Source organism: Pundamilia nyererei, unplaced genomic scaffold (assembly GCF_000239375.1).
Source record: "Pundamilia nyererei isolate P.nyererei 1_Seehausen unplaced genomic scaffold, PunNye1.0 scaffold00415, whole genome shotgun sequence".
Taxonomy (NCBI): domain Eukaryota; kingdom Metazoa; phylum Chordata; class Actinopteri; order Cichliformes; family Cichlidae; genus Pundamilia; species Pundamilia nyererei.
The window spans coordinates 171,595-183,847 of record NW_005187816.1 but is presented as its reverse complement, the minus strand read 5'-3'; the positions used below and the strand labels follow the sequence as shown (position 1 = coordinate 183,847).

At 41.6% G+C, this 12,253-nt stretch overlaps 1 protein-coding gene across 2 annotated transcripts; it reads left to right on the top strand.

Moving 5' to 3' along the window:
- On the top strand, positions 1-6,874 carry ttll2 (tubulin tyrosine ligase-like family, member 2). Of its 2 annotated transcripts, none has more exons than XM_005753245.1 (4): positions 1-78; positions 3,194-3,428; positions 4,358-5,724; positions 5,950-6,874. In XM_005753245.1, the coding sequence occupies exons 2-4, from the start codon at positions 3,207-3,209 to the stop codon at positions 6,269-6,271; spliced, it is 1,911 nt and encodes a 636-aa protein (XP_005753302.1). In that variant the 5' UTR covers positions 1-78; positions 3,194-3,206; the 3' UTR covers positions 6,272-6,874. The 2 variants fall into 2 exon arrangements, with proteins under 2 accessions (XP_005753302.1, XP_005753303.1); XM_005753246.1 differs by lacking the exon at positions 1-78 and adding an exon at positions 2,455-2,475.
- Positions 6,875-12,253: the final 5,379 nt, after the last annotated feature.

Genomic DNA, 12,253 nt, shown 5'->3' with positions numbered 1-12,253 from the left:
GAGAAGAAAGACTTTTGCATCCTACCTTTCATTTATCTGTCAGGAAACAACGGCTTTTAAAGTCAACTCAGTTTAAAGGTAAGCTCAGTAAATTTGACATTTATATTCAATTTTCATCCATTAGTGCATTTTCTTTAAGCAGTGCAGATGAAGACTTTCTTGCATTTTGTCCTTTGCTGCAAACATTGTGAGGAAATATCCTTGCCACTGTTTTTGTTTTGTGTGAGAAGAAGCAATCATATGTTCAAATGTTTTTGAGAGGTTTTCAAAGTCTGGAATGCAGCATTGTCCCCCTTTTAAATAGGAGCCTATTGGTAAGCTGGCATACTGGAGCTTCAGTCTGATCCCTCTTTCTTGGCAGACGGTGGACAAAGTGTCGGTTTTGTTTGGGCGTCTCAGATTTAGCGTGTAAATGCTTTGGATTACACACAAGGTGCTGAGTGTCCAGCCAAGAGATAAACTGTTAAGTGGCAGCTCAACGTTGTTTGAAACCTTTGAACTGTAGTTAAATACAGAAGATACAAAAAGGATGTGGAAATTTTCCCACTCAAAATCTAGTAATTTTGCTCACAAACTCACTGGTGTGCCTGTGATCAACATGCCAAGCAAATGGATGCTTATATTTTGACGCAGATTTGAGTTGGCACATCTGGCAGCTCTGTGTAATCAAACCTGTCCGATATACACTCAACAAAAATATAAACGCAACATCTTTGTTACTGCTCCCATTCCCCATGGGATGGACGTAGAGACCTAAAATTCATTCCAGATACACAATATAACCATCCCTCCCAAACAGTGGTCACAAATCAGTCCAAATGTGTGGTAGTGGGCACATCTGCTATATTGAGATAATCCATCCCACCTCACAGGTGTGCCACATCAGGATGCTGATCTGACATCATGAGTAGTGCACAGGTGTACCTCAGACTGCCCACAACAAAAGGCCACCCTGGAATGTGCAGTTTTTTGCGCTATTGAGGGTCTGGGGACCCAGAACCGGTCAGTATCTGGTGTGACCACCATTTGCCTCATGCAGTGCAACACATCGTCGCATGGAGTCTATCAGATTGTCAATTGTGGCCTGTGGAATGTTGGTCCACTCCACTTCAATGGCTGTGCGAGGTTGTTGGATATTCGTGGGAACTGGTACACGCTGTCGTATACGCCGGTCAAGCACATCCTGAACATGCTCAATGGGTGACATGTCCGGTGAGTATGCTGGCCATGCAAGAACTGGGACATTCTCAGCTGCCATCTGCCCTGAACAATGTGAACCATGATTCATCCGTGAAGCGCACACCTCTCCAACGTGCCAGACGCCATCGAATGTGAGCATTTGCCCACACAAGTCTGTTATGGCGACGAGCTGGAGTCAGGTCAAGACCCCGATGAGGACGACGGGCATGCAGTTGAGCGTCCCTGAGACGGTTTCTGACAGTTTGTGCAGAAATTGTTTGGTTGTGCACACCAATTGTTCCAGCAGCTGTCTGGGTGGCTGGTCTCAGACGCTCTTGGAGGTGAACCTGCTGGATGTGGAGGTCCTGGGCTGGTGTGGTTACACGAGGTCTGCGGTTGTGAGGCCGGTTGGATGTGCTGCCATATTCTCTGAAACGCCTGTGGAGATGGCTTATGGTTGAGAAATGAACATTCAATGCACGGGCGACAGATCTGGTTGACATTCCTGCTGTCAGCATGCCAATTGCACGCTCCCTCATTGCTTGTGGCATCTGTGGCATTTTGCTGTGAGACAAAACTGCACATTCCAGGGTGGCCTTTTGTTGTGGGCAGTCTGAGGTACACCAGTGCACTACTCATGATGTCAGATCAGCATCCTGATGTGGCACACCTGTGAGGTGGGATGGATTATCTCAATATGGCAGATGTGCCCACTACCACACATTTGGACTGATTTGTGACCACTATTTGGGAGGGATGGTTATATTGTGTATCTGGAATGAATTTTAGGTCTCTCTACGTCCATCCCATGGGGAATGGGAGCAGTAACAAAGGTGTTGTGTTTATATTTTTGTTGAGTGTATATGCTCTTTCTTCCATGGTGCCATTTACTGCGATTAGGGTCCCTGGTCCATCAAAACACCCCCAAAGCATTAGGTTCCCACATGACAGTGGGGATGGTCTCCTTGAGGTGGAAGGCTTCTCATTTTTCACACTAAATGAAGGAAACATCATTGTGGACAAACAATTAAATTTTTATTTCATCTGACCATAACACAGAAGACCAGAAGTCGTCTTCTTTGTCCAGATGACCCTTTACAAAGGCCAGACGGGCTTTTGTGTGCCTTATCTGGAGAAGTGGCGTCCTCCTTGGTCTGCATTCATGGAACCAAGCAGTGTCAGAGTCCGTTGGAGTGCCTGCCTTGAGACACTGTCACCAGCAGAGCACAGATTCACCAGGATGGCCTTGGTGGTGATTCATTTTCACCTCTCTCACTATCCTCCTCGCCAACACAGGTGTTATTTTTGGCTTCCAACCACGTCCTCTGCAATTTTCCACAGTGTGGAACACCTTGTATTTTTTAATAATACTTTGCACTGTAGCCACTGGAACTTGAAAACATTTAGATATGGCCTTGTAGCCCCTTCCTGACTTGTGAACAGCCACAATGCAAAGCCGCAGGTCCTCCCTGAGCTTCTTTGTCCCAGCCATGACTGTCCACAAGCCAACTGCAGAGAACTGCTCTTTTTCACCTGTTGAGCTGATTAAAACAACTATTCCCAATTAATCAGGGTATTTAGGATGCTTTAGAACATCTTGGATTTTTGGGAATAATATAGAACTTTGGATTTTCCCAGAGACTGTGACAGTTTGTAAAGGGTATGAATAATTTTGGACATGACACCTTTTGATGAAATGTAAATAAAACTTTCTGGAAAACTTAAACTGTTAGTGTTTTAGGAAAACAGCTCTATTTTTTTTAGGTTCTCTTATGTTTTTGCGATGCATTTGGATGTTGTTGTTTTTTTTTTGGATGATATCAGTGCACATTTTATGGTCTGCCAATATTTGATAAAGTGATGACTATTTCTCCTATATGGCACTTTATCATGCTAAATTTCCTTTTATATCACACCACATCCTCCAATTTTATAAATGTTAAAATGCTAATGTAACTTAGGTTATTAAATTAAGTTACAATAAAATTCTGACGTTATTCTGTTGTATCTATAGTGGGTGATGCTGCATGGCTGCATCCTTGGTGTTCAGACTGCACGACAGAGGCCCCGAGCTGGTGAGGGAGGTGCTTCTGGAGCGAGGCTGGGAGGAGTATAATGAAGGAGAGCGTGAGGAGGAAGACTGGAACCTTTACTGGAGAGGCTCTTTATTTCAGACCTCACAATATCACAACCTGCTGCCGTGGCAACGCCTCAACCACCATCCTAAAACTGTTGGCATCACACGCAAGGTGCACGTCTACATAGATTTTTTTTTTTAAACTTCATGTCATGACAGACATATTACCAGAAAAAGAAACTCTTCATTTGAATCTCATTCCTAAGTCGAGAAATGTAAACGACTCTCGTACAACAAAACTCAGCTCTTGAGCTGTTTAAAATTTTTTGTGTCAGTGCTTGAAATGTTGGAAAAGCACAAAGCATAACTTCTGGGATTCACACATCTGCAACCAGTTCAACTAACAAGCATGATTTTGGGCCAGGAAATTCAAACCTAGAACCTTCCTGCAGTGAGGGTCCGTGGTAATTACTCTACCACTGTGCCATCCGGGCAGGAATGCAAAATATTAAAGAAAAAAAATTGTAAATGGATGATTAGTAGACTCTGACTACTTGTACATACGCTCACTTCATCTGAAACTTCAACCAAGTGTAATAGTATGTACATGAGAACAACAAGGAAGAGCATAACAGGTCCGTTAGAAATGTACTTTTTGTCGTTACCCTCTGCTGATTAAACTTTTATCACCAGGGGTCAGCATTATACCAGTGTTTGAGTTTCAGATGTGCTGTTCTCTTTGATATTTCTTATTTTCCCTGCCCTTATTTCCTGAACAGGCTTCGTCTTTTCTGGTGGAAAATGCAATTAACAACATTCTTAATGACTTTCTTTGTTAAATACAGGTTGTATTGATTCACTTTCTCATGATCCTGTAGTGCAAAGTGGTAATCTACCGCCCTTTGACTTCAACTTCTGAAATATCTTCAGCACACCACATAAATGTTTGTGATATAAAGTCAGTGGTTGTCTCTTCACATTCTGTTGATAGTTTTAGTTAATTTGGGAAGATTTTACATCATTTTCAACAAAGTAATTTTTAAAAAGAAAACCTGAATTTATACCAAATGAATTATTTGCATTTCTTTCGGATTTCTTTAGGATTGCTTGGCACGCAACCTGAGGAGAATGAAAGCAACATTTGGTTCAGCTCTCTATGACTTCAGTCCCACCACTTTCATCCTCCCCAATGACTACACCTGCTTCCTGGTTGAGTACAACAGACTGCGTCTGGCCAGAGGAACATCGGTCTACTGGATAGTTAAGCCTGTGGATCTCTCCAGAGGCCGAGGGATCTTCATCTTCGAGGATATTAAGGACTTGGTTTATGATTGCTCTGTTGTCATTCAGAGGTACATTAGCAGCTCTCTGCTGATCTCCGGCTACAAGTTTGACTTGAGGATTTATGTGTGTGTGAAGAGCTTTCATCCACTGACTGTGTACATTCATCAAGAAGGCCTGGTGCGTTTTGCCACTGAGAAGTTCAACCTGTCATCTCTGCATAACCTGTATGCTCACCTCACTAACACCAGCATCAACAAGTTCGGTCCCTTCTACAAAACTGAAAAAGGAAGAGTGGGTCGGGGATGTAAGTGGACCATGAGCAAATTCAGACATTTTCTCCACAGTCAACAGATCAACGAGCTGCTTCTGTGGCAGAGGATCAACAACATCGTCACTCTGACCCTCCTCGCCATTGCTACATCAGTGCCCTCCTGTCCTAATTGTGTGGAGTTGTTTGGATTTGACATCCTCATAGATGCCAAGTTTAAGCCCTGGCTGCTGGAGGTCAACTACAGCCCTGCACTCACACTGGACTGCCAAGCTGATATTTCAGTGAAGAAAAAGCTAGTCAGTGATGTCATTGATATGATGAACTACACATCGACCGACAGCTTAAGAGACAGAGCTTATCGGAAACATAGGTACAAGCAACCTTGTTTTAAGGTGAACCACCCGTCTGCACCTGTGCTCTCAACGTTAAACCATCAGAAGAAAAAGAGAGGTAACAAGGGCTCGCACACTCAAATTCTCCCTCTGCTAAAAACGTCTCATCAGCCTGAAAAGACAAAACGGGGTAAGCTTAAACAGCGTGACCTTGAAGCCAACTACCAAAGATGCCTTCCCCCTTTTGAATTATCGAAGATACGTGAAGCTAGATGCAGAATAATTAACACCAGTGCTATCAAACTCCACACCAACCAGACCCAAAACCCGATACTGGGCCAGGATTCAAGGACAAATGAGTCAGCGTTGAACAGACAGTCTCGTCAGCCTCTTGTATCGTACCTCATGAACAACGGGTCTCTTTACAGGTCTGATGTTACAAACCATGACAACTCTGAAACTGAAGCTGAGAGGCAGCGCTCAGGAGAGACAGACGTTTCCTCTTTGACACCTGACACCCAGGAGAGTGAGGAAGCGTTCACACGGCCTGCTGCGTCCTGGAAGCTCCCAAACATTTACAGGTACTGTAAATTTGCAAAATGTCAAACGAAGAACAAATCGTTGGTTTTAAAAGTGGAAAGTTTGACCTATTACTATTGCTTAAATTACTTCTGACTTGGAATATTTTACAATTTTGGTGAAAATTGCATTTTTATGCCTTGAAATTCATAAAACTGAAGCCAGTTTGAGAACCTTTAAAATTTTTTAAAAAGGGATGACAATTGACTCTTTTCAAACGTTCACAGCACAAAGCCAGTTCGGATCACTGCGGAGAAAACCACAGGGAATGGACAAAATATTCCACCAGTGAAGGTTGGAGACTTCATAAGGACGTTTCCATTTAACAGGGCTACTCTGAAAGCCTCGCAGCACGAACTGGACATAAGGACAGTCCTACAGGAGATTCAGAGCCTAACTGGACAGTTGGTTTCAGGCAAAGGACACAAGATGAAGAGCAGGAGAGAAGAGAAGGTGACAGCAGATAAGGATGCTGATACTGACTTTGATTCGCTGTTGTGGGGACCAAAAGATCCTCCACTGATCAGCCAATGCTTCAAATCAACTTAACCTGTGGCATACTCTAGCTGGTGTAAATGAATACTCACTTAAACTGCATGGTGCTTTTCTACTGTTTTCTTTAGGGTTGGAGGCTCTGACAGGCTGTTTCTTTTCAGGGTTGGTTAGTTTATTTGACCTAACACATCATTAGTGAGGATCCTACAGCCCTTTGTGTAGCTTGCATCAGAACATATTTCATTTATATGTTAAATATGATCAAATTTGCTGGTAAATTGAGTTTCTTTATATGCTGTAGTCACGGGAACAAGATTAGCTTTTATGTTAGAACGCACGACCCACACGAAAACCTGTGGTTGTTAAAGAAACTTTTAGACAAACGTATCTGTGATTGATTGTTTTTATGATTATAAAAAAGCGTTATTGGTTAGTAGTGGACTTTGACAGACTCACACGTGAACACACATTTTAATGGGCTGTGAGACAGTGACTCTTTTCTAATTAAAGTAGTTAATGTACACATTTTTGTCGTGTGGCTCTGAAATGTACTGTGGCTCTTTAAGTTGTTTGAAACTTTGAAAACATCTATTAGAAAGAGGGGATTTGCCATGAACTTTGCTGCTCTCACGCATCTGATCTGGTTCTGCACAAAACTGGTGAAAATGTGGACTTCTACGGAGATCACTAAGGCTCCAAAAGTTCTACAAAGTTACAAAGTTGAGTGGAACAGTGGTTAGCACTATTGCCTCACAGCAAGAAGGACCTGAGTTTGACTCTACCATAGGGCTGGGCCATATCATACTGTTCACGATAATACCGGTATAATGTCATGCAACGATAAGAAAATGAAATATCACGATAGAACATGGGTAAAACGTGCATGCGCAGTGCCTTTGTTTTCACATGCACATGGCGAAAAAGGCACGGCGGCGTATTGTGTGTGTATAACCTCTTTTTAAGTTTTGTGGATGTTATACATGGTTATGCTCAGGATATGTCGGCCAATTTCCACCGGAAATGCCTTTTGGTTAAACTGTCAGCAAGGAATTTGCATTTGCACTGTTACATTTTTATATAACTTTAATGCAAAAAACAGCTGCTTGTTTAAGTGAAAATACATTGATGGGTTCTTTTTTTTTTGCACTAATAAAATTGTGGAGTTGTGAAGTATTTTGTGTCAATTATATCGTCAGTTATATCGTTATCGCAAACTTTCAAATGTATATCGTGATAAATATTTTTGGTCATATCGCCCTGCTCTACTCAACCATCTGGCTGGGAACTTTCTGTGTAGAGTTTGCTTGTTGTCATAATAATGAGTTACAACTCAATGCAAAGCTTCAAATATCAGAAGGAAACTGTATGTGTAGGTGATATTTCTCTGGTTTACGCTATAAAGCAGAAAACAATAAATGTTAAGGCCCAGATATGACCCACATCTGCCTTGACTCGCCACGTGACTAACAGTGTGTCTGGTTGCCACAGCTCCACCTTACATATGCTAGCTGTTACATGTGTGTCATGATCAGCTCTACACACAGACTGTATATAAAAGACAGATGCAGCCATCGTGAGGTCAATCACTGGGTTAGTTAAACCCCATTTATGAAGCCTTCGGCCGGGTTTTTCACAATCAACTAGGTTTGATTTTTGAACGCAAACATAATGGACACGGGAGGGGAGGATCTGATGTATTAGTTTGAAACGTTAGCTTAAATGTTAGTCAACTGACTTATTTACACTATGCTGCTGCAATTTAATTTTTAAAAAAAAATCATGTTTTTATGCTCCATGTGACGAACTAATGCATTTTGGGAAGTAAAAATCAAGTTTGTGCAGCGACTGAACTGGCACAGGGAACATATCAGTTTGCACCACATTAACTTATAATGAGGTCAGTCAGTGCTTTGACATCATCTTTTGTCCTTTCACATAAATTATTGCTGGGGTGCTTAATAACCACTTAACAGTCCTTTATATACCTGGATAATTTGATACTGACAAGATTTGCACTGCAGACACAAAGGTGGACTCTAGAATTTCTGTACAATAGAAACAAGTTGTAAAGGGGGGGAAAAAACATTAAAACAAGCATATTCAGCAACATGATACACACTTGGAATCTATTATTGCGTATCTCAGTCCATTTCCTGTCTTCCATGGCATGTTAGGCATACTTACTCAAATAATAAATGCTTAATATATTTCTGAGATGTAAAATTGTCTTTCCAGTAAATCTCTCTTTATCAGAGAAAGTGGCATCAGCAGAGGGCAGCGTGGAGAATAGTCATAACAACACAAGTGAGTCCTTCTCTGTCTCTGTAGAGTACATGAATGTCTGAAAGTCACCAGGAAAACAGTACCACAGAAGCCACAATGTCATTTGTTCAGTTAATAGCTGGTTAAGAAAAAAGTGACCTCAAAGCACAGCTTGTCTGAGTGGCTATCTACTGTTTTGGTGTTGAGTTTGCAATGCCAGGAATAAAAACCACTTGTATGAACTTTCATTTCTTATCTGACATTTAAATACGATTAATACTATGAATTCTTAAATTGTTCCATTTGTTGTTGGGAACACATGCAAAATGCCTCAGTATGCATGAATTTTACACAAGACACAGACATCAACAAAGATATCTGAACTACAGTCAATTCTCTCTGAAAAAGCACTTGGCGAAGGTGAGAACAGGCACAAAAGCACAATATGTAAGCAGAGAGATGTTACAGCACTGATAATCCCATCATCCTTTTGCTTGCTGAGATCAGAAACTATTTAAAGCCCTGTAGTGTGAGATTCTTTTTAATCTCCTTTTTTGTGAGATGAACGCCTCACAAACGGAGCAGAAAGGTCGGCCTTATATGAGTTTGTTGCGGTGCTGATTGTGCAAATGAGTGAATGTGCATGAGCTTTTGATCAGGTGGCTCTAATCAGGTTCAACAATCTGAAGAGGTGAATCTAAAGGTGATTATTGCTTGTGGCTGCTTGTCCATGAAATTCTTTCAGCTCTATGGATAATTCTGACATGCTGCAGATTGTTGCAAATGGTGCTGTTGCACTCGTGCACGTGCACAGTAGATTCAGACCAGTTTAAACTGTGTGATAACATAAATATCTGTGGTCCAGCAGCCTGCTACGTACTACTCTGCTAATTACTTGTGGTTGTCTGTATATAGTTTCTCTTTCCTGCTTGCTCGACATTCACAATGTGCTGTAATGGGCTCAACCAGATATGTTGATCATGCTGCTGAAGCCTTAATGTGGAATTTTGCCATCCAAAGGAAATCTTTTGAGGCTAATTTATCAAACTTTGAGTGGTTTTTAAAAATTATTTTTTCAAACTGATGCTCTCCGGTCAGCAAGGCATGCTTTTAGAAGGACTTTTGGTTAAATTCATAGTGAGCAGTGAGGATGAGACACAGTTGACAGGTGAAAAATTAAAGAAAGAAACTGAACTTTTGGCCTGTATACTGAGCTTTGTATTGCTATAGTTTATGACACTATTTTGTCAGAAAATATTTTATTTCAGATAAGCAACAATAGTTCACAGTTCTGGATACTCAAAAACTGTTTCTAATGTGATACATTTACATCAGACAAAGTCACAGACTGTATTTTACTTCACAGTCTGCTGTATGCCAGTCTGCATTCAGTAGTTGATGGGGCAGTACATAATCTGACCACTAGTCAGCAGTGTGGCATAACAGAGTTTTCTAATTAGGGCAGTTTTCACTCAGCAGCTGCCATTTGATTACAAACTGTCTCTCTGTTTAAACTGCTGCTGAAGAGCCTCCACCTGCTGCCTGTGGACCTGCGCACCCACACACACACACACACACGCACACACACACAGAAATACATGCACAGTCACAAGACAAACATACAGTGTAAACTTGTTAAAACATGTACAGGAGCACTGTGTGTGACTCATATGTGGACTTCAAGAAGTACAAGCGTATTTGTAAATGTTTGTGCAGATTTACGCCATGCTGTGTCTAACTGCCGCTTTACGTCACACCGTGAGTACCAGTTTGAATTGCTACAAGGCTGCTGCATCATTTCTTCACTCAGATATTTGGTGGGTTTTTGAGGTCAGGCCTCTGCAGGCTGCTAATTTTTATTTTCAATCAATAAATGAAATGAAAATTTTATCAAACAATTTTTATCAAACAATCAAACTGTTTTCTTCTTTTTGTTTCTAAAACCTTACCCATTTCATATCAGTATGGACACCCAACATGATTTTATTTTTCTCATTTAGATCTCATGTGTTTTCAGAGTGTTCCTTTAATTTCTTTGGGGAAGAATGTATTGAGCCAAGATTTAAACATGTGCCTCCAGCTGTTTAGGGTGGATACCAAACCATATCCAAGCCAAACGTCAATCTGTCCAACGTGTTCAGTATCCTGCCTGATGTCTCCTCTCAGTAGGAGGAACACTTGTCAGAAATCTGAATCAGACTGGCTGGCTCTTTTTAACAAAAAGGGTAGTGGTTTTATGCTGAGCCCCTCCTCAATATTACCATTTGGCCAGTGAGTGGTGTCACTTGATGAGTCATGAGAGCGACTCCTTTACAAAAATCAAGACCGTCATTTTTTTAAACTCTCCAACAAGGGAAATGACTGCACAAGAACCAAAACTGTGGTTGTCTTCATGCATGCTCAGTCATCCAACTAAGTAAATCCTAAAAGGTTGATTCTGTTCATCTGGACGTAGCGTTTTCAATGGGAGAAAATTTTCATCAGTCATCCAAGGACTTCTTCAGCCTCAGCTGACTGCAGGTTTCCTCAACCTCATAAACAGTAAATTGCACAATAACTGAAACTAGCTCAGTGAATGAACAGTGGGCTGGGAGGTCAGTTCCTTGATCATTAATATGCAAATTGTTATGACCATTGATCAACAGTCACTGATAAAAGCCCATCAATCAATGGCCATTGATCAAGGACCACTGATCAAGGGCCATGAGTACCATTCACAGAGAGTTGGGGAATGGCTGCAGTCACAGCATTGTAAGATGGCAAAAGATGTACCCTTAGGCCCCCCTTGATTCAGAGATGGTCTTTCCCTTTTCACGTAAATGGCCTTCTTGACTTAAATCAGTGTTCCTCCCTGTCCAGGATGTCTACAATTCAATTGGCCTGTAAGTGTAAATAGACTGCAGAGTCCTGGCCTGACTAGGTAGCTCTTCTGTGTTGTGCCATAGGCTTCACCAGAGGTTGTTTGGTTTCCCCGATGTATAAATCCTGGCAATCCTCCTGGCACTTAACAGCGTACACTATGTTACTCTGTTTGTGTTGGGGGACCCGATCCTTGGGGTGGACAAAGTTTTGACGCAGCGTGTTTTGGGGTTTAAAAGCCACAGAGACCTGGTGTTTAGAAAAAATGTGTCACGACTGTTCCGATACTCCTGACACATACAAGATCACTACAGGTTTTCGCTTAGGCAGCGGTTGTCCTTCTCTCCTGGATCGGCTAGAGCTTTCTTTAGGTGCCTTCCAAGCTTTGACAAAGCTTTAATGAATCATTTCAATGTAAGCAGCTATCTCCTGGAAGTTTTCAGTCTTTTGAATATGTGGCTTTACAGCTGAAGGCCCCATCCAAAGTTGTGTTTCTTAATGTTCACAGGCCTCCCAAATACTGCACTGACTTTTTTAATGATCTCAGTGAACTGTTGTCTGTGATCTGTGTTGATTTCGACTGTGTAATTATTGTTGGGGATTTTAACATCCATGTGGACGACCCTCAGGACAAAGGGACTAAAGACCTGAGTAACACTCTGGGCAACTTTGGGCTGACTCAGCATGTAACAGAGGCCACACATAATAGAGGACACACTCTTGACCTACTGATATCCAAGGGCCTGAGCATTTCAAAGGTTGCTGTGTCTGATGTGGCCTTATCTGATCATTACTGTGTTTTCTTTGAAAGTAAAATCTCAGCCCACACAAATATATCAACAGCAGTGATCACAAAACAGTGTATAATTGAAAACAGTATTGAGATCTTTAACCAGGTCTTCCCATTAACACCTG

What these genes read in the sequence shown, in the direction of transcription:
- ttll2 (XM_005753245.1), top strand. Translation starts at nt 3,207, where the DNA reads ATGGCTGCATCCTTGGTGTTCAGACTGCACGACAGAGGCCCCGAGCTG. An exon ending in CTGTTGGCATCACACGCAAG is followed by an intron (nt 3,429 to 4,357) that starts GTGCACGTCTAC and finishes GGATTTCTTTAG; the next exon opens with GATTGCTTGGCACGCAACCT. An exon ending in AAGCTCCCAAACATTTACAG is followed by an intron (nt 5,725 to 5,949) that starts GTACTGTAAATT and finishes AAACGTTCACAG; the next exon opens with CACAAAGCCAGTTCGGATCA.